Raw genomic sequence first — 27,979 nt, forward strand, 5'->3', positions numbered from 1 at the left:
CCTTTGTTGGGCCCTTTTTCACAATGGAGTCAATTTGAATGTCCAACGTCAGATCCTGGATGAATTTGAATGACTCCACAGCAGCCACAGTGCTGTCCATGATGGTGAGTGTGGGGAGGGCAGGGGGGTTTCTCCTGATGTCTACTATCATCTCCACTGTTTTGAGCATGTTCGGCTCCATTTTGTCTGAACTGCACCAGACAGCCTGCTGCTCAACCTCTTATCTGTAAGCATACTCATCTCTGTCCTGGATGAGACCGATGACTGTAGTGTCATATGCAAATGAACTGTCTGTCAGGAAGCTGGTGATACACTGACAGATGAAGATGGGTTACAGAGAGCTGTGTCAGTTTATTCAGGAAGCTACCTGGAATGATAATGTTGGTAGAGCTGAAGGTGGAGCTGAAGTCCACAAACAGGATCCTTCCATAAGTCTCTGGCTTGTCCAGATGTTGGAGGTTGTAGTCCAGTCCAATATTGACTACATCATCCACAGACCTGTTTGCTTGGTAAGCAAACACCAGCCTCTCAAATGACTTCATGACCATAGATGTTAAAGCAATGGATCTGTAGTCATTTACTCCTGTGATTTTTGGTTTCTTGGCTACAGGGATGATGGTGGAGCATTTAAAGCAGGTAGGGACTTTGCACAGCTCCAGTGATCTGTTGAATATCAATGTGAAGCTGAATGATAACTGGACAGTCCAAGCTTTGAGGCAGGCTGGAGAGACACCATCTGGGTCTTCGGCTTTCCTTATCTCCTGTTTGCTGAAGACTTGCGTACATCATCTCCACCGATCTTGAGTACAGTGGGGGGAGGCAGGGGGAGGGTGTTGTAAGATAGTCAGAGCAGGTGTAAGGTGTGCTTTTGTTTTTCAAACCTGCAGTAGAACCTGTTCAGGTCTTCAGCCAAGTACGAAGGAGAAACCAAATATTTGTGGCGCCACTTTAGATAAAACAGACCTACAGAAAACAAAACAGAGCTTCATAGAACAACACAGAGCTAAGGATTGAAAGTAAGTCATCCTAGCCACATAAAGTCCAACGTGCACTCCTGTGCACAAAGCTAGGTTTATGACGACATGACGTGCTACGGTTGGTGTGGAAGTACTCGAGTGTCCTGCACAGAGCCCTGTTTTCAACCTAGATAAACACCTTTGGGATGAACTGGAACACCGACCGCACCCCAGACTTTTAATTCATCATCAGACCTCACTAATGCCCTTTGTGGTTGAATGAACACAAATCCCCACAGCCACCAAAGCCTTCCCTTAAGAGTGGAGGAAACAAACAAAATGGGACAAAATCTGGAATGCAGTGTTTAAAAACAACAACAACAAAAAAACACATATTAGTCTGAAGCTCAGGTGTCCACAAACCTTTAGCCAAAGTGTATATTCCCAACCCAAGCCTAGTGTTCGTGATTAGGATAAAGCGATTGTTGAACATAATAATTTTGTGAATAAGAACATGTCCAAATTATAGTGGAAGGCTTATAGGGCAGTTCAGACCTTTATTATGAAGTGGCGTTTCTCCGTCTCGGATATGTCGTGTTGTGTCGCTCTCTCTGCCCACTGCACTTATCATTAGCAAGACAAGCAGCTGTAATGGAGCAGGTTTAACCTTCTGTCCTACTCTTATGCGAACGATGTGCTGATTTATGCGAGATCTGTCTCTGTACACCTGTTTGGAATATCGCTGCCATCCTCTCTCTCTTTTTTTTTTTTTTTTTGCGGTTCTGCTCGCTTCGCTCTCTCTCTCTCTCTCTCTCTCTCTCTCTCTCTCTCTCTCTCTCTCTCTCTCTCTCACTCACACACACTCTCTCTCACTCACTCACTCTGTGAGCAATGGCGACTCCCAGTCCTAGCACGAACTCTCCAACTTCATGCAATAGCATGAGCGCGACAGGATCCCCATTGCAGCATCACCAAATGCAGACTCAACACCTAACCCCCATGAGCAGTGTGCAGGGTAAGGACACGGTGTTTAATAACTTACCTAAGTAGCATAATATAACAGTTTCCGTATCGCTTGCATAATCACGGTTGGCTGCTGTCACTGCGTCTATAGCACACAGTTATTGCTAATGTTAGCTTATCGTATCTCGTTTAGCTAGTTGGCTAAATGTTTGGGCCTTAAGTCGTAGCGTTTAACGCTTGCCACCTAGTTTATTTAACACAAAAACGTCTCAGGTGGTGGTACATGCTCTTAGCCGATATGAGTAGAAACACAACACCAAATCTGTCGTAGTTGTTACGGATTAACAAGTGTACAGTCAGTGATTTTTTTTGGCCTTTCGTTGATGAAAGCTAGCTGGCTAACTGCGTAAACACTGCACCGAACGCCGTGAATATATCCATAAACATGGGTTGTATTTATTTAAAGAAATCAAGTTTTAGTTAAGTTTGTCAGAAATACAGCAGTTCTGTTAGAACAGGAACAGCACTGCTTTCACCTTAGTGATTTATTGGGTTTAGGAGGTTCTACTTCGCTTCCTGACAGCAAGTGAACAAAGTATATCACAAGTCTGTGCTAATGTCGGGGAATATTTTAGAACAAAGCTGTCTGTGGCTTGTATTCACGGAACAAAAAACCCGTATTCTCTTTTATATGTATTTATATATCGGTCAAGTTCATTTTCACGAGTTTCTAAGGCTTAGGTTTGTCATTATCTCAAAAACCTTTAAGTTTTTAAGAAAACAACACACCTTAGGCCCATTTAGGTCATCTCAAACATTTGTAATTCAATTTATTCAGGTAATTAGGATAATGGGAGATAATTTACCAGTTGGTAAAGATGGTGTACCAGTTTATCAGACCATCTTAGCTTAGTCTGTGTTTTGGCTAATCAGGGCTTATTCGCTGTTCTTCGAGCTTAGCATTTGCTAAGCTAACGTTCCAGCTAGCTAGCTACCTGGACGCCTGTATGTTATGAAATGTTAACATCGTCTGTCTTAGTGTGCAGCATTCAACACACACAAGATTCAGTGACTTGTCAGCACAACACTTAACACTAACAGGTGATTTCTGGCGTTGTGCCTAATGATAATTATAGTTGCTGGCTTTGTGACTTTAATTGTTGATTAATTTTCTACAACAGCAGTTCTGACAATAGTGTTGGCTCTAATCCAAACCACAGGTTTATATGAATGGGCTTGTTCTAGTATGTTATTCATTTAAAGTTATAACTCAATCACGAGGGCTTGTGATTATTATAGCAAACAAGGCACATAAATAAATAAAAAGAGATAAGTTAAAGCTTTTCTAAAGGAGTTTAGGTTGTCGCACCGCCTCGCTTTCCAGTTTCTTCAAATTCAAATCAGATCAAATTTTATTACGTGTCACATACACATACATACAAAGTATGACATGCTGTTACGAATACCGGACATGAAATGCTTTTTGCATCTGTCCGGTATTCAAACATAAGGCATGCAATTTGGGATAAAAAAAAATATAACTAAAAGGAGGCATTTAAATAAAAAAGTATAAACTATATACAAAATAAACTGTATAAAATATGAAAAGATAAGTGAAAAATAATGTATATACATAAATGCGTGTGGTTTTTAATTATTGTCCTTAAAGTGTCCGTGTGCAGTATGGTGTGTACTGTATATGGTGTGTGTCGGTATAAAGTGGTACTGTGCTGTGCAAGTCCAGAGTTAAAGTAGCAGTCCAGAGTGCAAAAAAGGTGGATGCATTTGAGAGAAAAATCAAATTAACGGCAAGAAACAGTATATTTTTCTACACATTTTACTATAATTCCGTTAATAGTAAAAAAAAATAAAATAAATTTTCTGCCAATCAATTTGGTTAAAGAGGAATAAAACATAATGGGTCAATAATATACTAATCAACACTGGGGTGCTAATAATAACTACATTCTGAACAACAACACTGCAATCTGTCATGGAATGTTTTCTTACATGCACCATCATGTTTTATTCCTTAAATCAAGCAGTCGAGTGAGTTTGTGTTGACTTGTTATGCATGTTAATGCAAGTAAAGGTCAACTTGAGATTTTTTTTTACTTTAGCTTCTGCTAACATGATGTTACTTGATTAGTTTATGACAAATATGCTGTAGGTATTAGGTCTAGTATCATGTTTAAAATATATTACATGGGATTTCATTCCAACAGTGCTTTATTAACAGCTTTGCAATGAGTGCTATAGTGAATTTTAATGTCAATAGGAGTACAGAGGTTACTGAAGACTGGAGTGTTTATTATTCTGTAATAATTTATTTTCATATGTCAAAAGGGTATTTTATCCACGAAATATTTTCAAGTTGGAAATTTTTCTTTAAATGATGTATAATGCAGTTTTCTCTCCACAGAGTCCAACACTTGCTGGAGATGTCAGAATGAAACAGGTAAAAAAAAAAAAAATTTAAACAGTATGGGTCACACCAACATTACATGAAAGGTTTTTTTAATTTTGGAAAAAAAAAATGTTTGTAGAAGCATCTGTAGGCATGTGGCAAAAATAGAAGTCTAGTATTGCGTACCTGAATCTTGACTCGTCATTGGGGCATCAGTGGCCTCACAAGCGTCCACAATAAGAGCAGGGATTTTAAAAAGTTTGCCAAGTATGTCTAAATTTATATTTAAAAAAATGTTGAATATTTTGTTAAATGCTTCTCGAGCCGTTTTCGTAAAATCGAGGTCAAGAATTTCCTCGTTTTCTGAATATTTTTACATTTTGAGAGGAAAAAAGCTGTTCACGCTTCTCTCCAGTGGTTTGCTATATAAATCATGCCTGCAGTTTTTTTTAAAAAAAAAAACCTTTTTCTAATGTTTTGGCATCAATTTCTGCTACAGGGTTTCAGATAAATCTGTCTGGTGCTCCTCAAAGTAAGTGTCCCTTTTTTTTGCGCCACTGTTTAACCGTTATTTTGTTTTCTTATTATTCTGTTATTACACCTTTTATAAGCAGTGTAGGTCTTTTATAATGCAAAATATGGAGTCTTCATGTAAGTCATCTGCTTTGTGTTAAAAAGGTAAGCATACTGTCAGAGCTTCTAGCCAACTAACTTGTGTGCTTATTATGTAGGAGAAACAACACTGTGGAGATTGTGCACGAATAATAGGTGCAAGTGTGAGGCAAGATGAATCTGGTGTCCAGTCCAGAAAGCAGGATTTGAGAGTTAACTTAAAGATGAAGAAAATCAGGATTTTTCCATTCCAGTTAACAAAGATTAGAACAAATCTGTATCAAGTGATTTAATGATTTGTTTGGAAGCTAACCTGGAAAACAGCAATTTAGGTCATGTTTAATTATGTGTCTTGTGTATTGTGCTCTTTCTATCAAACTTCTTCCTGACATAGAGGTCTTGGCCGTAGTCAAGGATTGGATTTAGGAGTCTAGAGTCAAAGCTTCTTTCTTTCTATGCAGAGGATACAGATTGTTTGTTAATGCAAAGCACAAATGGTTCTTGTTCCCAGGTAAACGCAAAGCACTGAAGTTAAACTTTGCAAATCCTCCGATTAAACCGAATGCAAGACTCCCCATCGCATCAGCCAACCCTTCCTTCCATAACCCACACATGTAAGTGAGGAAGAATCCATTTTCCAGTTTGATGGACGTTTTCCGCTGCAACAAATGCACGTATTTATTTATTTAATTATTTATTTATTTTTGTGTGTGTATTCAGAGAAAGGCTGCGCAATCACAGTATCGAGTCCTGTGGGAAGCTGAAGATTTCTCCCGAGCAGCACTGGGACTTTACTGCCGAAGACCTGAAAGACCTGGGCGAGATTGGGCGAGGAGCCTATGGCTCGGTCAACAAGATGGTTCATAAGCCCAGTGGTCAGATAATGGCTGTTAAGGTAGGACCCAATACACTGTTTACTAAATTCATTGTATGGACATTTTAAAGAAACTCAGAAACCTGAAAGGAATACTCTAAGGAAAGAATAAGGTTTGTGTGTTGCATGACTGTTGTGTTTGTTTTTTGCAGAGGATTCGTTCCACTGTTGATGAAAAAGAGCAGAAGCAGCTGCTGATGGATTTAGATGTGGTTATGAGGAGTAGCGACTGTCCCTATATCGTTCAGTTTTATGGGGCTCTGTTCCGAGAGGTGAGTTTAACTTTCTTGGTTGACTTAAATTTAAGATTGAATAGAAATGTTATCATTATTGCTACTTTTGCTATACAAATATTATTATTATTATTATTATTATTATTATTATTATTATTATTATTATTATTATTAATATTTTTTATCACTACTGTTATTATCTTTTTTATATCTAATTTTGATGTTTAAATGAATATAGTCACTGCTGCTAATATGGCATTAAGCAACAAATAAATAAACTTTCTAGTTTTCATAAGGGCCGATTTAAACGATCGTGAAACATACGAAAATGTCCGCAAATGCAAAGGACGATTGTGTTTCTCTCTGTAGGAATAATAACCAGAAACCAACGCAGATGTAAACTTTTGTAAAGCACAGAGGATAAAAAAAAACCAAACAAACAAACCTTGGATGATGAAACATAAATCACGTGCGTTCTTAATGAAAGTACTTCAGAATCTGTACTAAGTGACTCATAACATACTGGAGCATTCCTATAATGTTTAAAACCTCAATTCTAGTGTTCACTGAAAGCTTGGAATTTTTTAATTTATTTTATTCATCAAGCTCAGTACAGTATTAAATTGCCCAGTATATTTACGGCTGCAGCCAGAACTAATCAAAGCGCCTTCTATTTATGAATGCAGTTTGACAAAAATACCGTATTAAAATCAAACGAAGCGAACACGTACATTAAAAACACACAAATACAAACTTCAATATGAATGTCCGGGCAAATAGCCGCATGCAGCTCGGGAGCCGCGGGTTGGCCAGGCCTGATATAAACTAATATTTTTATTTCGTATTTTTTTGAATATTTTCCGTTTAGCAACTGAACACTTCCTCAGCAGCATATTAGAATTTGCCAGAACCCTGGTTAACAGCTTTTATTTTGGATACACACAGCATGTGAGCAACTTTGCATACCACATAAACCCTCTCTCAGGGTTCTCTCTCATCCTGAGAAACAAATATACAAATATAAATCCGCTTAAAAAGTTACATTCCTGTTTAAAGAAGAAGGCTTAGCAACAATTTTTACCAAGGGTTATGAAACTCTCCACTTAACTCGACATGGCGGTTTCAAACGTGTAGCGTGAAAGGCTGCAGTATCAGAATGTTACGACTCGACGCTTGGTAACGGACAACCAATCAGAAACTGCTATAACATCAGACAGCAAAAACGCTGAACATCACAGAAGTGCACGCCATGGTGAGGCGGAAATATGAGACAACTGCATGGCAGACTTATAAAGACCAACAATACAATTTGATGCCTGCTCAGGTGTACAACAGTTGGCCTGCCCTTTTTCTCGCTGAAGCAAAAGCCTAGGACAAGCTGTTATTTAAATGTTGCAAGCTGTATTTATTCAGTCCTGGTTGTTGGCAGTGCAAATATGCATATAATCCAGGGTTTAGGATTGTACTGTGAGCCATCAGATGAATTGTTCACCCGGGGTCAAGTATAATCAGTGTGAAACAAGATAACCCAGGATTCGGTTTACGCAGAGTTCACAGTGACCAGGGGGAATTTTGTCAAGCTCCATAAGCCCTACTATGTATAATAATGAGTACAACTTTTTGCTTTTTCTAAAATTTGTGTTTTCCTTTTTTTTTTAATAATTTTTTTTTTGTTTATTTTAGGGTGATTGCTGGATATGCATGGAACTTATGTCTACCTCGTTCGACAAATTCTACAAATATGTATATTGCTCATTAGATGATGTCATTCCAGAGGAAATATTAGGCAAAATTACATTAGCGGTGAGTGCGTCCTATTATCTATCTATTTATTTATTTATTTATTTATTTATTTATATAAAAAAAAAAAAGTCGCTGCCAGCGTTGTAGGATGCTTAATTCCCCCCTCTCAATTTTATTGCAGACTGTGAAAGCACTGAATCACTTGAAAGAAAACTTGAAAATAATCCACAGAGGTGAGCGCTAAATATGCAACTTTTAAAGTGCAATATTACATTTAATCCACTTTAATACGCATTAAGTTGTGGTCATCTTATTTATGTATTGCATAAATTCAAGGCTCTGTGGTTAAAATTTAAGTGTAACGTTGAGTTAGAAGACAGGATGTGCAAGGAAAGGATAACAGAAAGGAATAGCTGTTTGTCTCTTTAAAAAATGTCTTTTGAAGCAACGTGAGAATAAATAAATAATGCGAGTAAGCATTCAGCAAAGCTCTGTTTATGTGCCACGTGCCACTAGATGGCGCTATGCTATTAGTTAACCGAACTGCTGTCAAATAAGCACTGACAAAGTGAGAGTTTAATATATTAACCAACATATGGATAAAAGTGCAGATTCAGAAGCAGACTATAGTGCACGGAAGTGTTCTTATCTTTCCCTGTTATTATAGAGCGAGTCTTTAACATGTTTTATATTTATAATTTTGTAGACATCAAACCCTCCAACATTCTCCTGGACAGAAATGGCAACATAAAGCTGTGCGACTTTGGGATCAGTGGCCAGCTTGTTGACTCTATAGCCAAGACTAGAGATGCTGGATGCAGACCTTACATGGCTGTGAGTCACATCATCACTCATGCCGTCATTACGAACGAACGTGTATCAGTAATGCCAGCAACTGTGTGGTACTGTATGCTGAGCTTCCTGACATGTTTTATTCCTCTTACACTACAGCAATTTATCAACGATCATATATTTCTGATTAACCAATGACATGCGTTCAATGTTGTGCGCCTGTCAGCAAAGCACATTTTTACTTGCATGTAGTTATAATAAATACTCAGTCACTTTCCTGACCTTCCAAAAGAAAGGAGTGGAAAACTTAAGTCTTTTATACTAGTCAACCCGTTCTTTGTCTTCTAGCCAGAAATACAATCAGAGCTGCTGTTCTAGAAGATCTTTCTAAGTAATCAGTACTGCTGTAATATAAGAAAGTTAAGCTATATTAGATATGGCTATATTTTTAGAGCTTTTCTATAACAAAGCTCAGAAATTCAACTGTGAATAAAATGTCTCTGTGAGTAAGGAAAATATTCCTGCCCTTGTTTTCATTTCTGTTCTTTTTCTCGTTCAGCCCGAAAGGATAGACCCCAGTGCTTCTAGGCAAGGCTACGACGTGCGCTCGGACGTTTGGAGTTTGGGAATTACGCTGGTAATTATGCTGTGATGATAATGTGTTCCCACCGACTGCTTTTCATATCAATATTAACCGCCTCATGGTTCTCCGTCTCTTCCGTCAGTACGAGCTGGCAACCGGGCGCTTCCCATACCCCAAGTGGAACAGCGTGTTCGATCAGCTGACCCAGGTGGTGAAGGGAGACCCACCTCAACTAAGCAACTCTGAGGAGAGACAATTTTCTCCTAAGTTCATCAACTTTGTCAATCTCTGGTGCGTTCCACAGCTTTCCGTGTTGTTTCCAGTGACCGTAAATGTACCCCTGTAAAACAAGACTCCTGTCTTTTTCTTTTCTCAGCCTTACAAAGGACGAGTCGAAAAGGCCAAAATACAGGGAGCTTCTGGTAAATACGTCTTATGTCTACTGGTATACTGGTTAAAAAACGTTGAATGTTTGTCAGTTAACCAACTTTAAATTTGATCTTTTTGACCTGAACCTGTTCATATGCACTCTACTTAAAGCCATTCAGTCAGATCTTAATATTTTTCTAATTCAGTTTCTCTGATTTCCTTCCCGCAGAAGCACCCGTTCATACTGATGTACGAGGAGCGAGTGGTGGATGTTGCCGGTTACGTGTGTAAAATACTGGATGAAATCCCCGCCTCCCCCAGCTCTCCCATGTACGTCGACTGAGCGCGTACGTTACCCGAACGCAACATCACACGGCAGCCTTCTGGCGCACCGCATTGTCCCGTATCACGGTTCCACACTGCTTTTAAGGATCGACACTCCCAAACATCGTGTGCAATAAGGATCGGCTTTTCATCTTCAAAACCATTAGTGTATTGGTCTGTAAACAAGCTAGAACAATAAGGAAAAAAATAAGAAGAGAATTTTTTTTGAGGTGTGATATTTATTTTAATGCCACATGTAAATGTTTAGCTGAGCGCATTATAGAAAATTAGAACAACAGACTTGAACCCCCTTATTCAAGACACACTTTATGTTACGTGGGAACGTTAAACATCTACTTGAAAAAGTGATGGAAAGAACAAGAAATGGAACTGAAACAAGAAGTCACATCGATCTTCGACTAGAAAGAAAACGCCTACAACGTTGTATACCGTATAACATTTCTTCTGATAGGATGTGTCATTTAGAGCAATATCTGTAGGTGTGAAGCACAGTTTAATTGTGGTTTGACTTGACGGAAGAGTATGTGGCAGTATCGTCGTTTGTCAAAAGCGTCGGTTAAAAAAGGTTGGATCATTTCTTCTAGATGTTGCACTCCACACACACGGTTGAAATTCCAACATTTCGTCTGAACGATTTTTGTGACGCATGAATTTGTGGAAGAAGACACGGATGACACATGGAGGCTGTCTGCTACCATTTGACAGATCAGTTTGTAGATTGAAATATTAACAAAGTCATCTTTAAAGTAGTTTTGTACAAATATGCAACTTTAACTCACCAAATTGTATTGAATGAATTGGGGGGGGGGGGGGCAAACTCTTGCTGGAATAGTGTACGCACTTGCAAACGCGTCGATCTTACTGTAAATATCAGTTACAGTTGCAGTACATGTCCCAAACTCTGTAATGCTACTTTTTATTTTGTCACTTTTTATGAAATTGGCTCTGACATCTTGGCTAGCGCATGCATTCGGAAAGATGTTCAAATATCACTATTTAGGTTACTCACTTTAAAAGAATTGTACAACACTTTGCCAAAGCAGACTTTTACTAACTGACATAATAAGACGACTGAAATATGACACTAGACTGCATCGAAAGACTCGGTGGAAAGGATTTGTTTTTTCGTGTGCGTGTAAAATAGAGATCATCTGACAGACTTAAGATGCATCACTGACCTAAGAATGCTTAACTAAACATCCCTTTTATGGGCAAATGGTAATAAAGAAAAAAAATCCCAGTTTTGAAAACAATCTTACAACTGTACAAAATGGCACCGCAGTAGAATATTTAATATTAGAAGGGAAATTAAGGATTTTATGTAATGTTATATTGTATCAGTATAAAGAGTGGGAAATATCTACAAGAATCGTTCACACTGTGAAAAGATTTTAAGTGTATACATTGTGGACAGCAATCTGTAAAAAAAATTGTAATTAGAGGATATGCAGGGATATTGCCTTATGTCTGCTTTTGGAGATATTAACCTCTGACGGTCTGAGCTATTTGTCTTCTTCACTTCACATATTTAAAGGGTATTGATGAAATATTAGTGTCCTTGTAGTACTGATGAGAGCTAAGTATCTGCCTGCAGGTCAGTGGTGATAAGGCTATGATGTGACCTTATCGAGCTATTTGGTTTTTTCTGTAAGGTCTGGAAACAAATGAACTGAATGCTAGAATAAATCCTATGAATTAGCCTCTGCTGTTGTGCTGGCTGTTTGTGTGGGAGAATAAAAACACATGTTGGTGCCGCAGGGTGAGGGTGTGGGGTCCAGCTCAGGTTATGGAGCTCTCTATCATATTTTTTCCTGTCATGTATTTATGATGGTTAAATTTTTATTGATTAAATTGTGTGTAAGAGAGTGTGTGTGTGCGCGTGTGAGAGGGGGTTTGTGCGCGCGTGAGAGGGTGTGTGTGTGCACGTGAGGGTGTGTCTGTGCGCGTGTGGTCGAGAGGGTGTGCGTGTGAAAAGAGGGTGTGTGCAGATGAGTGTGTGTGCACGCGTGTGAAAAGTGTGTGTGTGTGAAAAGAGTGTGTGAGTCCTTTAATCCTGAAAAGATGCTAAGGATGACTACTCGGACAAACTAAAATTCACCATGAGGTTATTGTGGTTGGTACCAATGTAGAAACATGAGGATGGTTTTAATGTTCCTTGTTCTACACCTTGTTGTGTAGCTGCTAATAGCAGTTTGCATTGAGGTCTAACTCAATGAACACCTAATAACTTCAGTTGGAATAGACTTCCTGTTCAAACAAGCCACATAAAATGTCCATTTTATTAGGAATTCCTGTGCACCTGCACAATTGTACAGTTATCTAACCAGCCAATCATGTGGCAGCACTGCGATGGGTAAAGGCATACAGATACAGAGCATGTTCACATCAAATATCAGAAAGAGGGGGAAAATGTGATCTTTGTGACTTTTTCAGGAACTGCTGATAAACTGGGAATTTCACACATGACAGTCTCTAGAGTTTACTCATGAGACCCTCGTTTCTGTGGATGGAAAGACCTTATTGGTCAGTTGCCATATTGGTTCTGCTGCCAGTAAGCATATTGTAACTCAAGCTATGTCTCAGTAAAAGTTTCCCTTCTGAAATACTCAAACCAGCTCGTGTGCTACCAACATCTAATTCACGATTGGATCTGAGACAAGTCCTAGAGATCACTTACCTTCCATATTCTGCTGTTTGATGTGAACATTAGCGGACGCTCTTGGCCTGTATCTACATGACTGTGATGCTGTGAGATGATGGGTTGATTTAAATAAGTGCATGAATATATTATAAAGTGGACAGTAAATGTAGAATACGGGTATTGAAGTGAAATGATTTGTAATTTTTAAATCTCACTATCCAGTGTCACACAGATGAGGTTGAGCTCCCGTCGGAGTCTGCTTCTTCTCTAGATTTTATTTTTCATGTCATCTCATAGAGTTTTTCATTCCTCGTCTTCGCCTCTGGCTCACTTTATAAGGATGCGTTTATAAATGTAAGCTTTATATCCATTATTTATATCTTACCATTAATCTGCTTTGTAAAAATGTCCATAGTTTAAAGCGCTGTATGAATACAATTGAATTGAGATGACTTTAGATGAGATGACAAATTTAGATTTGTAAAAAAGTGTCTTCACTGAAACAGCAACAGGATTAAAAAAAAAAAGAAAATTACACAGGAAGTTCATTCTTTTGGAAATTTAGAATTTGCTGGTGTTTATTGAAGTTTTAATAGTACAGTGGTGGAGACATACTGAGACGGTTTACATTGTAAAGCTGTTCAGTGGCCAAGCAGTACAAAAGCTTTTTGTCACATCTAAATATTTCTTCCTCAGGAGAAAAAAATGAAGACAAAAACAACACAGATTTGTTTTCTTCTGAAAGACAGAGCAGTCGTGTACTGGACGGATGCTACGGAATGAAGGAATTCTCTCCTATCTGGTTGGCTAGGAGTAGTGTGGGGTAAGACTGGGGTTGATGCATAACGTGCCATTAAATGTTTTTTAATCCAGCACAACAGACCAAAAAAAAAAGGTGTGCTTTGTCTAGTTATGAATTTGTTCAGGGTTAAAAATAAAATCCTTAGTGATACAATTCTCCAGACACAAATGTATAGACATATATTTATAAATCCAATATATTTTCATTACAATCTTCTATTCCAAAGTTTGGTCTCTCAAAACATCGATGTAGAATGATCTGTGTCGAAGTCATTAAACAACATCTACTACAGATGTTCTAAATGCAGGTTAAATGCACTAGACGCAAGGCTGCGGTGTGAATGCTCTGATCGTCGTGCTGGTCTTTTCCATTCAAACATTTAAACAGTTTACATGATTAAAAAAGAGGTGGACTCTGAGGATAGTGTGCAGTGTTTACAAAAGAAATGCTTCACTGGTGTGGGAATTGAGAACTTATGATTTTGCTTAAATTCTCAAGATCTAAATATGACCAAATCCATTCGATTGTTTTGTAGGACACAAATCTGCTCTGTTCACAGTTTAAATGGTTAAACTTGATTTTTCTCTTCTCACTCACTAATCAGACACCAAGGTTTAACAATACATTAAGATGCATTATTATTATTATTATTATTATTATTATTATTTTGTGCACACGTAAAATACTGTTGAATTAATAAAAATAAATGTCCACAGGTCTCGTATCTGGCAGCCCTGCTGTGGGTGCAAATGTTCACAGTAAAACAATACACAGTATAATACACTTCATTCTGGGAAGAAAATGAAAAGATCCTCTTTCATTAACACTGTTCTGATTTAAAAAAAAAGGTTCATTTGTCAATGAATTGCTTACTTAGAATTGGAATTTCAGCTTTTAGTTACACAAAGTACAAAAATTTGAACCAAGAATAGCTCACAGTGCTGTTAGTGCAATCTGAACATTTAGCCTGACTTGCTATGTCACTGACTTAACCATGGAGAAGCAAGGAAAGGGAAACAAAATTAAAAAAAACAACACCACATTAACACTTTCATCTATAGTGTATTTATGTCTGGTTGTAGAGTGTCTAAATCTGACTGGAATATTTTAACCATGATTTGCAGTTGAATTCTCAGGTGAATTGTCAAAAATAATAATAATAAAAAAATACAATATTATAGAATACACTGTATGTCTATATTATACAATTATTTTTGAAAAGTTTTTGTGCCTTTCCAACTTTCATTTTATTGCTAATTACAAACAAATGCATCAAAGCATTTTGTGTAACTGTATTTCCCCAGTTGTATGACTTTAAAGAATTACGTTCAAGTGTGTCATTTGAAACTTTCCTTAATAGTGTCTTTTCAGGATATTATCTTTTATTAAATGTATTTATGTTTGGGCCATTTGTATGCATCGGAGAATAAAACAGCTTGTTTTACAATTCTGTATAAAAATAAAGCTGGGGAGTCAGGTTTTACTAGAACAACCATGAGTTTCATTAATCTATTCTGTGGCTATATGCATTTCCTCTATCCTGTTCCTAAACAAAGGAATGTCTCATAAATATCTTCTGTATAAATACATCTATGCAAATATCCAAATGTCCAAATAAATACATCTGAGATGTGACGTCTTCCAAGATAGCAAATGGGTCACGCGTCAATATTATTAGTCATATTACAAACAGCCATCAAAGATGGAATCTTTCATATAGGGGCAAGCAGTGAGTGAAATGTAAATCTTAGGCCTATATATTTTTACATAGGAAAAACATGTTGAAGATGTGTACCACATGCCTATAAAGTTTTATATGTAGTCATTTATTAAGGGAATAAAAATGAAAGGTGGCGTTTCATTAAGTTCTGACCTATATCCGTCGACTGTAATATTGGCATGTTTGTTCATGTCTGTATTTAGTCCAAGGACTTGCAACTGAAACATACTCTCACATTATAGATAAAGATATGTTCTGATACAACTACATTGTATCTAAGCTGTTTAAATAAATTAAAATGATTTAAAAATAAAATAAAAATAAAATTGGGATGGATACAGAAAATATCAAAATGATAGAACAATTACATGCTGTCTGAAAATATATGTCAAGCCAAATGTGACAAAGTACTATACTACTCAAGGTGCAGTGTGAGCATTAATGAATATTTACAATAGCACATTACAATACATGAGGTGGTGATTTGTTTTTTGTTTTTTTGTGAACACTTCAGAAGTGTTTCGCCACACCCCACATGCAGGAAAGACTTTTGAAGCAGTAGTGTAATATTTACAAATGGATTTGCGAATGCTGTTGAATTTATTTTAGATGTTTAGTTTGAATTTATTTGGTTCATTTGGTTTCTACTATTTCCAGTAATTCTTTCCCACTATATAAAGTCCAAAGGATTTTCAAGTTTTGGACCTGTACAAGCTGCTTCTTTCTTTTTTAAACTGAGTTTAAAAATAGTTTTTAACTATAGGAAGAACATATCGACTGATATTTTAACAGGTCAGTCTGTAGTTGTTGTCTGTGCGTCTCTTGGAAAACCACATCATTAAAAAATTTGGATGACAAGTGCTTTGTGTTACTGCTCATTATATACCTGGCTGTTTGTTTTATCTAATGGAGCTTCCTGAACAGCTTCACCAGTGCTCAAGATGCAGGTCCATAGCTGAGTTCAGTCCAATGTCACTCACATCCAGGAACTCTGTGTTGAAAATACTAGGTGCTGATGGAGTGATGCTGCTGCTGAATGCTGTGGCTGAGCTGGGAGGAGTTAAGTCCAACCACTCCATGGTTTCCCATGGTGACTCAGAGAATGTCATGCCAAGCCCTTGGCCATCTGTGGGCACTGGTGAGACCTTGGTGGCCATGGGAGACAGAGGTGTGTCCATCATGTCCCTGCTGCTGAGCAACTTGTCATGTTGATGACCTGGGTAGGAGTCTCCTATGTCCTCAAGCTGACCCTCATCAGTGCCCATCTTGACAGGGATGATGTCACCATGGCGGCTTACGGGGCTTAGAAGCACCTCCAGTTGGCACTCGCTGTGCCCTGTAGCATGTTCATATGGCACCTCAGCAGGGGAAATGTGGCTGTAGTGGCGGTGAAACTTTGGCATGGACGTGGCACTGGTGGCAGTATTGCTGGGTGAAACTGTAAGGTGAGGTACAACTTTGGTTACAGGGGGCCTCTCTTCTTTGGCGTTAGCTGGCATTTCTTGAAGGGTGGGTGGGGGTGGGGGAGATGGGCAGTGCAGGAAGAGGGGAAGGACATTACAGCGTTTATCAAAACAGGTTAGATTAAGGAACAGGGGCAGGGGTCTAGAAGGGGCGTGCTACTTTCATACATTTCTACTCACCTCCACTTTCAATAAGGACATCAAGAAGTTCATCCATTTGCTGACTTCTGGTCATCTGCTGTAACAAGAGAGTGCATTCATGTAGCTCATTTATCATACAAATATTTAGTTTCATATTTTGTAATATGCCACTTTGCATTTGGGTTGTAGTTATTATAAACTTACAAATTGTTCCTGCCACAATTGGACACAACAATTATGCTAAGCCACTGAAACTGTAAAATACAGTACAGCTTGTTTATTTCTCATGATAAAGATATTGCAGCAAGATTTCTTTACCATACATAATGGCTTATCCCGCAGTACTGACACTGTTGTTTAATGCTCAATGATGGGAATTTCACCCAAAAATGTTCAATTTATCTCTTTTATAGCACTAATGTGCTGATATAAACTAAACTTGTAGAACCAGTATGCTTTTCCAACTTGCTTACTTGCTGGTTAAAGCCTGAAAACAGATTGAATCAACTCTTTCCCAGTACACATTAAATATAAAGATCCAATTTAATTAAACACCTTTTTGGGTGTAATTTCACTTGTGTTATTTCTAGGCAAATATCCGGCAGGCTCTCTAATCAGCACAACTTTTTGAGTATTAGGGTGCTAATCATGCATTGTGAAAGCAGAGAAGTGTGCGTTGTGAGGGTGGCATAGAAGTGAGACTGTGTTTGAGATTTATGTGTGTATAAGCAATGCCAAAAGCTGGAGGGATGGTGGAAGGCATGAGGCTTGGCTGGTATTGGGACTCCTTTACCTGCTTCACTGCATCCTCATAGCATGGGGGCTGTTTAATGGCAGATGCAGTAGGATCTGAGCTACAGAAGGTAGTGGTGGAGGTGGCGCACTTTTGGCCAATGTGCCTGGGAGAGTGTAATATTGCCATCTATATGAGGAGATAGGGTGAAATGTTATACTTCAGATGTGTAAGAGGGACCAGAAAAGGCTGAGAAGTTTTCATAGATCACGCTCGTGTTTAGCAGGCATTGTACGTGTTTGGCCTTGAGAAGGGGTAAAAGAACTGTTCATTGCTTTCCTCACTATCTGTCTTGGAATCATCTGTCAACATTATATAATAGCAGGTAGCTTTGATTTGTCCTACAATCTTGTGCAAGTTTGGCATGTGAAATGACCACATGATCAAATTCATGCACTTTGAGAAACATGTGACTAGTAATGTTTATTCAGTTCAGTGAATAAAAGGCTGATGAAAGCATGTGACCAGTATATTCATTTATGATGATTGTGGACATTTTAAATATATATATATATATATATATATATATATATATATATATATATATATATATATATATATATATATGTATATGTGTGTGTGTGTGTGTGTGTGTAAAATGTCTATAATAACATTATTATTATTATTATTATTATTATTATTATTATTATTATTATTATTATTATTATTATTATTATTATTATAATAACTCTAGGAGGACTGGTTTTGTGGCCACAATTAGAAGGAAAATAAGAAGAACCTCCAGTTTGTGTGTTACGGCTTTTCTAGATAGATTTTGTGCATGAATACAGTTAAGAATGTGGGATGATGTGGACTAATCTCATCTCCTTACAAACCTTTTGCTGCATGTTTGGAGTTTTGGCCTTAGAAGACCCTCTGGGGTTTAGGTTATTCTCATTGCCTGGGTACACTGGCTGCATACTTCTCTGGTCAGGTGAATAGGTGCAACTCACTGACTGAGCAACATTCTTCTGCTGGAGCTGTGATAACGACAATATTTTGTTAGATTTATTTCAGAGCCTTACAAGTTCTAATATTTACATTCCACTGATGAATATAAAGTGAATGAACAGTTACTGTACGTTCCTTGATGAAAAAGACTAGAGCCCTACATCATAAAACAATTATAGCTCTTTGTAAGAATCTGTGTACCTGCATTGGATGTGGCCTGGCTCCACTGTGAGGGCAGCTGTCCCTACCCAAGGGAGGTGTGAGCAGAAATGAATGACTGGGAGAGGCAGGCAGACTGTTGGGTTGTGGGCTGCTTGAGTTCTTGGTCACTGGTGAGTCTTGAGGAGAGCACTGGGGGCTTAGATAGGCAGGGAGACCAGAAGGACTTCTAGAGGAGGCAATGTCCAGGCTCCGTAGTCCACCACCTAGACCACAATGTCCCATTGGCTCAATGCAGCTGTTTGGGGGCCCATTCTTTTGCTGCTTGGAGGCCATTGGACAGCTTGAGGCCACGTGCTCCTGTTTGATAGACACACCAAAGTAGTGCTGCATCTGGTTAGGTGGCTGCAAATGCATTGGATCTTGTAGGCCATGGCTGTGCTTCCGTTTATGCAATTGCATCCGTAGCTCCTCCACCTGCCTTTGTTCCTGGTGTAATTTCCAGGTCAACTCCTCAATCACCTTCTGCTTCTCCACCAACATCTTGTCTTTCTCAGTGTCCAGACCTGGTTCACCATGCAGGCAGTTACGTAAGTTCTGGTTGTCTTCTGCACTCAGTTGAGTTGGTGATGGCTGCAGGCCAAACTGCGGAGAGGACATAGTGACATCGCTAAAACTATCAGGAAGAGAACCACTTACAGACAGCTCAGAGGAGGCAGGAGAGATGGGTGGGGTGGATGTAGTACTGCAGAATGGGTAATATCCCCCTACATGGGACATTGTACCAGAAGAACTTGGGGATTGGTAGGAGGAGAGCAAGCCAGTGGGGGTCACCGGGAAGGTCACAGTAGTGATATCTCCAGAGCTGGAGGGAGAAGTGGAGCTAGAGTCTTTATAGGGCCTCAGCCTTTCTATGAGGGCAGTTTTGGTGCCTGACACTGGGAGACCTCGTATTCTCAGTTGCTGTCGAAGCTCAGAAACCTGTTACCAGAAAAAAATAGGCAACTGTACTTAATACAAGTGATGATCCAAGGTCTTTACTTCTCTTATTAGATCTAAGCAGACAACAACTGTATAATATTAATATATGCAGATACTGTATGTAGATTTGCAAAAGACTATCACTTGAGAGAGATTTCTCCAGATAAGTGCATTTAGTACCTTTAGATCATCAAGGTTAGCAGGCAGAGGCCCTGGTCTGACTGGAGTCATGTTGGATGTGTTGCAGTATGTGGTCTTTACAGGAGATGAACAACTGCTGCTTTCTGTACTTGTGGCAGCACTGGAACTGCATGGTGTTTGCTGTTCACTTGTGTGTCTGAAGGATATCCACAGAGACAGCTCAGATAACAGTTTTGTCCTAAGTAATATGACTGCATTTGGAATATCCTAACCAAATCTGAAATGTATCTGACTTACTTGGTTGACAGATGCTGCTGTACAGGCTGATAGCTAAAGCTTTGGCTTTGTGGACACTGGGGCTGGTGTGAGTGATTCTGCTGTGTGTGCTTCTGCTGGCTGAGAATCTGCAGTTGCAGGAAGAGCTGCTGCTGCTGTAGTAGCCGGGCATAGGCTGAGTCCATTGGAGGAGGAGATTTTTCTGCTTTCTGGTCTGGCGGAATGTATTGGTGGTACTTCAGCTTCTTCACCTTTGGCTTAACATCTTTGGGCTTCTTATGACGATTCTTGTCTGACGTTTTGGACTATTTCATGGTCACCAAGGGTAAATTAATATATAAAGAGGTGTTTATCATTGGGTTACTTAATAGATACATAGAAATGACAAATTAAATAATGTCTATATTAAATGATTGTACATGTCTTTGCATTCATTTGGAGGTAATAACAATATATTTCCCAGTTGCTGTAATGCACCAGCTGCTGGTATAATTCTTTATAACTACTATTTGCAGACAATATTTGGAGAAAATGCATGCCTTACCTTTATTATTGCAGGGACAGGAATGGGTGGACCTGTCTGGCTGTTTGTCACAGGCTGACCTTCTTCTTGGTTTTGAACAGTCGATTCTCTGGTTTGTGACCCCTTAACAATAAAGTGTGACAACTTAGCAAGAGAATTGGTAGTATCTTATTCAAATATGCCTCTTGAGGCTCATAGGGGGAAAATTGTGTCTGTTAAGCCATACCAGTTAATATGTAAAAGCCATTATATTGTTGTCAGTTTCTGGGGGCATGTAATCACTGTAAGCCTTATACACTTTATACATGGATAACAAATTAAGAAGGACACTGCAATTTAAACCACTGCCACAGAGGGCAGACTTCTCAAAGCTGTATTTTGTCTTCTAGTAACCTAAAAGTTTAGTCACTGTAGATTGGGTAGTGTGTGTTATTGTATGTCAATTTGGGTTATCACCTGTGTGAGGCCTGTGGTCAGTGATGGGGATGGAATGCCACCACATGCCTTGCTCTCTGCCAAAGGTCCAGCTGAGCTCTGGGACTCGTCACTAAGGGGCTGTTCAGGAGACAGGCTCTCACTGCTGCTGTCCTCCTCAAATGCATATGAGTCCTCTTGCTTTGGAAACTTTGCATTATTCACTGGAGGCATAACAAGTGGAAAAAACTATATAATAACACTGAAACTCCTAGGAACTGAGATAAAACTGTGAAGCCAAACCAATAATCAAGCAAATAACAGTTGATTCACTCTTAGATTTACCTTCTGACTCATAGAAAACAAACAGACTGGTTAACACGTTTACTTAAAGAATGACTCTAGCATTTGTATATATTAGGGATTTTTCTGTCCTGTGCACACCAGTTTTGTACATGTGCAGGCAGGGGACCCCAAAACTGAATTGATTCTGGCCTTTGTTGAATATTGCTATTTGTTTTTCACTTACGCCTAGTCAAAGCACTTTGGTTAGTGGTGCCATAATGTGGAGGGAGTAGGCTGACAGGACCACTTCATTCTAAAGGGGGGCCTTGATAGTACTGAGCAGCCTTGTCCTATCAGCAGAGGTCAGCCAAACGGCTACGAGAGGGACAACGTGTAGTGCCAGTGTGTGTTGAGATGGGAAATGGTGTGTGTGTGTGTGTAAGTGTATATGTGTGTATGTGCGCTAACGCTTGTGGGACTTGTTCAGTATCTAAACATGTGACCTGCCAAAATAGTGGGCCCTGGTTTCAATCATGACAGACACTCTGCCTGCAGTGTGCTGGGCAAAACTCTGTGTACCCTCCCCCAAGCCTAACTGCTGTTCAGCTAAAGCCAAGGAAAATGTGAGTGTTTTTACCTTCCACCTGTTGGTGTTAGACTGGCATGGACACTGTAACTAGAGACGCCTGACCTCTACCTGTACACTTTTACCAGCTAAGTTCATCCCATACTGACCCATCTGATAAAAATATACGAGTGTATAAAGGTAACAAATGTTGCTCAAAGAGTAGACGAATTGCATCTGAGTGTATATATAAAGATACTGATGACTTGTCAGATTACAGAGAGCTTGCAATTACCCTACGGTGACTATTGTAAAATCTCAGAGCTCCTTTGCTTATTTAAAAGTCTTCAGGTTTAATAATCAAACCCGTAGAGTAGGTCATGAGAGTGTTACAGGATGGGGATCTCAGCACTGCAGACAGCTGCAGAGCGGCACAGTCCCCCCTTAGACACCTTTGTAGGTGGCTTGGTGGAGCCACATAAATCATGACGAGTCAAAACAGAGAAGCGAGAGGCCACATTCATTTGATCTCCAGAGAAAAGGGTGGGTCCAAATACAGCTGCTGTTTGTCTCAATAAAACATACTCGTCTTCCCGCAGAGGTAATGTAAACTGAAGTCCTCTGCCTTATGGTAGGGTTATGCAATACATTTACAGACAAGTCAGAGGAGAAAACAGAATGTTTATTTCTGAGAATGTCTAAAAACACTGGCTTTAGCAGAATGTGAACAACGTGTGGTTATGCAGCATAGTAAACACAACACTAAGTTAACGCTCATGCCCTAGAGCCAATGGCCTCCTAAATCAAGTTGTGTTTTGTGAGGAAAAGTTTGGAAGGATTGTCAGGAATCTTGCTAAATATCACTTGGTGGGAGTGTTTTTTTAGGGTCAGTGAGTCATCTTCCGAGCATGAAAATGACTTGAAAATGTTTCCTTCATGTTTCCTTTTGATTTGATGCACCAACTTCAACCAAGCAATTTTTGGTACCTTTTAAAGCAACCTCTTTGACAGTTGAATCTACGGGTATGATGTTCTTCTCAACCAATTCCAGCGGACCTGGTCTCAGGGCGATTTTCTCGTTAAGATCGTCGGCAAGTCGGGCACGCTTAAGTTTGCTCTGCGAGTCATGAGCGGGGCACTCGCTGGCAGAGTCTGCATAGTAACACAGAAATTATAAGATGTATTAATCCAGATCCATAACCTTCCACTTGCATGAACACGGCACGCAGCAATAGTCGAGTTGATAGCATAAACAGTTATTGTCAGACTGTCCAAGACAGGCCTCACCCATGATGCTCATCAATCAATGTGGCTCAAGCTGTCTAAAATGCAGCTCATGTCAAATGCAATGTTGTATGAATTACAGCCAATACAAACCATTGTATTTAGTAGGGTCCTTTTTCATATTAATATAAAATTCATAGGACAATGTGATTGTCAAAGCACTGAATGTCTTACCTTGTAGAATGTGCATGTTAACCAGCTCTGACTTCTCTGGTCTACTTCGGATTTTATGCTTTAAATAATCTCCAGTCTGCAAAATATTAACAATTAGTGCCTGAAGGACAGAAGAATTGATGTTTTTAACCAGATGACATTTTTCATTTTACTCATGTACGGTACTAGACTATTTCTCTATTATCCATATTTATTTTCCAAATAACACACAAGTTCCTACTGGCAGATATGGCACGTGCCAAGGAGTCATGTTTAGTTTTGCCTCAGAAAGATAAAGTGGCGTTTTGCTCTCACCTTGGAGCGTTCAAGACTTTTCCTCTGTTCGTGAAATGCAGCTGGACTCTTCAGGGCTGGAAAAATAAATGAGAGAGAACTAAATAAATTAGAAGGAACTAACCATCTCTGTCACTGGGCCTGTCTGTGTGCTCGTCGTCAATAAATCCTATATAAATAAGCTCTGCTTGTCCCATTTGCCCACTTCTGGATGAACTTTGCTGTCCACAGTTACATTGTTGATTCGATGCCTAATCTGATCACGTTCTATTAAACTCACAGAAGTTACTTGACCTCATATTTGGGTTGTTGACAAAGCTTTCTCTTGTTTGAGATGTTAATTAAACATGTTAAATGCATTGTTGCTGTGCAATGCAATCCTCAGGCAAACCAGTATACTTTAGATTGTTTTGTTTTTTCTGTATACACACACACACACACACACACACACACACACACACACACACACACACACACACACACACACACACATATACTGTATTCTGTACACAGATGGAGAAGAAGCATCACGGATAACCTCCCAATATAAATGTATTGTTTCTCACCCATGTTATCTAATAGATGTGCTCTATGGATGTGATAACAGTGGTCCAAGTGTTCAAACCTATTCCTGGAGGCCTTCCTGATTAACTAGCACTAATGATGCTGATTAGATTAGAAATGTTAGATTTCTGCTCAGCCATGGTCTAAGACATCATCCAGACTCCTTGTCCACTTTGGCTTGTAAAGAAGGAAACCATGTACAGGTATTTTGAAATGACAATTTCAAATTATACACAATTGGATTTAATCTGTCTAAAGTGTGACATTTATTTACATTTATTTATTTACACCAGTGATGTACAACCAAGGAATCTTCATTTAATAAAAAATTTGTTACAGTATTGGAGCTCACAACCCACATTATTAAGTATATTTAGGGGTCTAAGCACTCATTCATCTGAGACCTTATGTGTTCTGTTGGTGGGAAATTCAGGAATACGAAGGCTCACAATTATTAAATAAAGGGAGTTTATTGTTAAAGGGGTCCCTAACTCTGTTTAAGAAACCAATGGTTTGGACTGTGTGTATGTGCTTTTAACTATTAGTAATAAATGGTTCTCTAAAAATCTACTAGAGCAACAAATGAACAAATGCTCAGTCACTTAATATACTGTAGTGTGTTCTAAAGCTAATCTGCTGTTCATTCTGTTAGCATTAGAAATATCAGTTATAGTGATGATAACCAGTTCCTATTATCAGTGGTAAAATACATTATAGTGTACCAGTAGTGAAATTATATGAAAAGAACATACAATTACTCTGTTTGGAATAGCACTTGATCATTATCTTTCAGTGTATTCCACTATAACGTATTATGTGTTTTGCAAAATATATTGTATAAAATTGCATTGTAATTGCGAACAAACAAGATTTTTTTTAATGGTTTATTATTTCTGCATAAACTGCAGGTAGTTATACAGTATGTTTATGTTGCGTTAAATGTTTTCTCCTCTGTCAAATGAAGGGGAAGAAATATTAGGCCTTTAACTTAGACTGCGGAAGTTTAGCTGAATATAAAGGAATATTCCGGGACAGTTCTTTAAGATAGGGTGAAATAAGACTCATGAAAAGGCTGCAAGCTCCTCCCGGCCACACGCCAAACAGCCTTGAGAGGCATGACTGCTGCTTTCAAGTGCCTAATAAACACCAGATGTTCCTGGAGAGATATATATTTGGGGCACACACACTGACCATCAACCTTCCAGACAACAGAAGAACGGCTGAAATATTCCATCCATAAAAGAATGTGACAGATTTAGTCAATTCAGCCTCATGTGAGCTCTTAAGGTAAGGTGTGCATTGGCAGGCTGGAGAATGAGAACTGATAGATGGTGGAACCGACCTGGAAGAACACTGACATTCTGCAGTCATAGACTCATTATACAGTTGTCTTTAGTGATGCTATAACATGATACAGGAGCTCCAGCTCTGTTATTTGTTGTCATAATATGTATGTATGTTTTGTCTGGTAAAAGCTTGTCGATGGCAGCTGTGGCACATGTCCAGCTTCATCCACTCCTGGCCTCTAATCAATTGATAAACAGTCGCTGAAAATTCTTTTTAAAGGCTGCAGGCTGGCCAATCATGATTTTAGGGGCATTTATCTTTGGCAGTCTCCCAGAGATTGATAGGACTGGGCAGGCCTCTGGATTCCTTTCCTGTGCGCACTTACACTAGTTATCTCACCACTGGAGCCTTTCTGCTTGCTATACCATTCAGCAACATGTCTCAATATAACCAGTTCAAGAGCAAACTACACTGTGAGTAAGCTGAGACCCAGACACATAACAACACTGCATGTGTTTATGTATTTATAAATTATAAATGTGTGACACTAAGTAGGACTATAGAAAGGGGATACAGATCAGAGGTGAGCCATCCATCGGGCAGGTGGTACATATTATTTTACCTTAATGTCAATCGACTGTCACTATTCTCACATGAATACTGTAGCTCCTTCTTGATTTTCTAACCTAATGAGTGAATGATTCTTTGCATCTATTGATGCTTTGCTGCTACATATATCCACATTATGTTGGTGGTGCACTTGGCTTGCTTGTGGTCCCAGACCGCCTCCTGAACAAAGAGCATTCCACTGAAGTCATCCTGTACAACAGAATGTGCATGAAGGAATATGATTTAAAGCCCTGTGATGTTTATCACTTGTACAAGCCATTCCTTTTTTTTCATTCTTCTGAGGAAGATCTATGCCAAACATTGCTGTACTTCCTCTGAAAAGCCTGACACTTCTGGCCAGGCACGTTCTAACATCTGATCTGTGTGATTCTCTACATTTATGCCATACGCTTCACTTTTCTTTTTTACCACTTCCCCATGTCTTGTGATCAATCAGCTGGTTGGTTTCAGACTGACACGTGTCAGACGCCACTTAGTATAATGGTGCAAGCAGACAGGGGGGTGTTGGGTAGTGATGAGTGTGAAAAAAGAAGTGTTACTCACGAGGCATGATGCCCTGGTCTGCTAACTGCTCTCTTGTCCTCCTTTGTTGGAGCCTCAACTGCAGGACTGTGAGTAGAGGAAGGGAGGGAATGAGAAGAGGAGATACAGATAGAGAGACAGATAGAGAGTGAGAGACAGAGAGAGAGAGAGAGATTCACTATCCATGAAGCAAAACTAGAGAATGAGCTGTAAATCTTTGTCTGGGCAGGGAACACATCATCCCCTGCAGGCATGCAGAGATAGCAGAGTGTCTTTCTTGAGGAAGAGAATCGGTAACGTACACAAACCAGCAATGGGCTAAACGAGCAGCTCTTGCATTTATGACCCTCCTCTTCACGGGCCATCACGCCCACGAGGACCACACACTGTAGGGAGAGTTGTTTAAAAGCCAGGAGCTGTGTTTATCATAGACCTACATCCTGTTATAAGAAATATTTGTGGGTCTGTTGCTTTCTTTGTTTTGGGTGGCGTGTCTCACATCAGCATAGCAGACTGTCAGTGTGTCAACTGTGGGTCACTACATGAGAAGTCATTATAAGATTATCTATTGAGAAATGTTGAAATGTTATCATATTGCCGTAAAATGGAATTTGCACTTATGGATCAAATCCTAGAGGACATGCAGAAATCACGTACACTTTTTACACTGCTATCAGACAAAAACAGTCTCTGAGCAGCACATCTGCTTCTCTTCTGAACACATTTTGGGCAAGATGAAGCTGGGAAACACTGCCAAGTACAGAAGAGTGGGCTGTTAATGGGCAAATAGATGGACAGCGCTTGGGAACCTGGCTGAGTTTTGGCACTAGAACTGGCAGTTCTCACAAGTGCCATCGTGGATAATACATGGAAGCCTTTTTGGACACCTCAGGTTTTTTTTTACAAGCTTGTTTTAGTTAAAAAAAAGAAAGAAATCTGGGTCACGCACACATTTCTACCTGTTGTTTTTCTCTTTTTTTCAGATGTATATTTCAAATAAACTCTGACAGGATTACAGTGAGAGCAACAGGTGAATAATAAAAAAAAGGGAAAGAGAGGAAAAAATGGCTGTGAGCATGGGTCTGAGATTGCTTTCTGGCACCGTCAGCACTATTTGGCGATGTTAGCAGTGGGGAAAAGGGTTGGAGGGTGTGGAAGGCACGATGAAGAATGCCAAACCCCTTGATTGCCCTAAATAATTATCCTCTATAAGAACCATCACAGCTTCACAGATGCTCTGGATCAAATAACCTCAGCAATAAGAACCATATGAGCTGACTTAATGGCCTAAAATAGCTGCACCAGTTGTCTTCGGGGCATATATCTAGAATATGGAAAAAAAAAGCCTTGTCTCAACCCGATAACAGTTTTGCAGTTGTGCCTGCTGTTCATGCCCAGGGAAATTTCACTGGTATTGTACTGGTATATAATAATCAACAATAATCCCTTACATGTTGTAGAATAATAAGCAATCCATTTTTCCAGTACAGAACATCGTGGACTCCATCAGAGT

General features: G+C 39.2%; 2 protein-coding genes across 14 annotated transcripts in view; one reads left to right on the forward strand and one right to left on the reverse strand.

Moving 5' to 3' along the window:
* Window positions 1–1,547: 1,547 nt before the first annotated feature.
* map2k4b (mitogen-activated protein kinase kinase 4b) lies at window positions 1,548–11,576 on the forward strand. 2 transcript variants are annotated; one of them, XM_027177570.2, is made up of 13 exons: window positions 1,549–1,971; window positions 4,342–4,377; window positions 4,826–4,858; window positions 5,450–5,552; window positions 5,659–5,833; window positions 5,965–6,084; window positions 7,729–7,848; window positions 7,970–8,021; window positions 8,495–8,622; window positions 9,140–9,217; window positions 9,306–9,454; window positions 9,540–9,585; window positions 9,762–11,576. In XM_027177570.2, the coding sequence occupies exons 1-13, from the start codon at window positions 1,848–1,850 to the stop codon at window positions 9,873–9,875; spliced, it is 1,278 nt and encodes a 425-aa protein (XP_027033371.1). In that variant the 5' UTR covers window positions 1,549–1,847; the 3' UTR covers window positions 9,876–11,576. The 2 variants fall into 2 exon arrangements, with proteins under 2 accessions (XP_027033373.1, XP_027033371.1); XM_027177572.2 differs by lacking the exon at window positions 4,826–4,858 and having other exon boundaries at window positions 1,548–1,971.
* A 1,486-nt stretch (window positions 11,577–13,062) lies between these two features.
* Window positions 13,063–27,979, reverse strand: part of myocd (myocardin) — a 91,290-nt gene continuing 76,373 nt past the window's right edge. For 4 of the 12 annotated variants that reach the window (XM_027177560.2, XM_027177557.2, XM_027177558.2 and 1 more), the window contains 13 exons: window positions 26,488–26,553; window positions 23,485–23,540; window positions 23,191–23,266; window positions 22,720–22,884; window positions 20,925–21,106; window positions 20,490–20,591; window positions 19,967–20,250; window positions 19,709–19,865; window positions 18,590–19,528; window positions 18,274–18,417; window positions 17,438–17,566; window positions 16,684–16,741; window positions 13,063–16,541 (listed from right to left, as the gene is read on the reverse strand). In XM_027177560.2, coding sequence (XP_027033361.2) covers window positions 15,967–16,541; window positions 16,684–16,741; window positions 17,438–17,566; window positions 18,274–18,417; window positions 18,590–19,528; window positions 19,709–19,865; window positions 19,967–20,250; window positions 20,490–20,591; window positions 20,925–21,106; window positions 22,720–22,884; window positions 23,191–23,266; window positions 23,485–23,540; window positions 26,488–26,553 — 2,933 coding nt within the window. In that variant the 3' untranslated portion in view covers window positions 13,063–15,966. The remainder of the gene's footprint in view (window positions 16,542–16,683; window positions 16,742–17,437; window positions 17,567–18,273; window positions 18,418–18,589; window positions 19,529–19,708; window positions 19,866–19,966; window positions 20,251–20,489; window positions 20,592–20,924; window positions 21,107–22,719; window positions 22,885–23,190; window positions 23,267–23,484; window positions 23,541–26,487; window positions 26,554–27,979) is intronic. The other 8 variants (XM_047817744.1, XM_047817743.1, XM_027177562.2 and 5 more) reach the window with 8 other exon arrangements.

This window comes from Tachysurus fulvidraco, chromosome 8 (assembly GCF_022655615.1).
Source record: "Tachysurus fulvidraco isolate hzauxx_2018 chromosome 8, HZAU_PFXX_2.0, whole genome shotgun sequence".
Taxonomy (NCBI): Eukaryota; Metazoa; Chordata; class Actinopteri; order Siluriformes; family Bagridae; genus Tachysurus; species Tachysurus fulvidraco.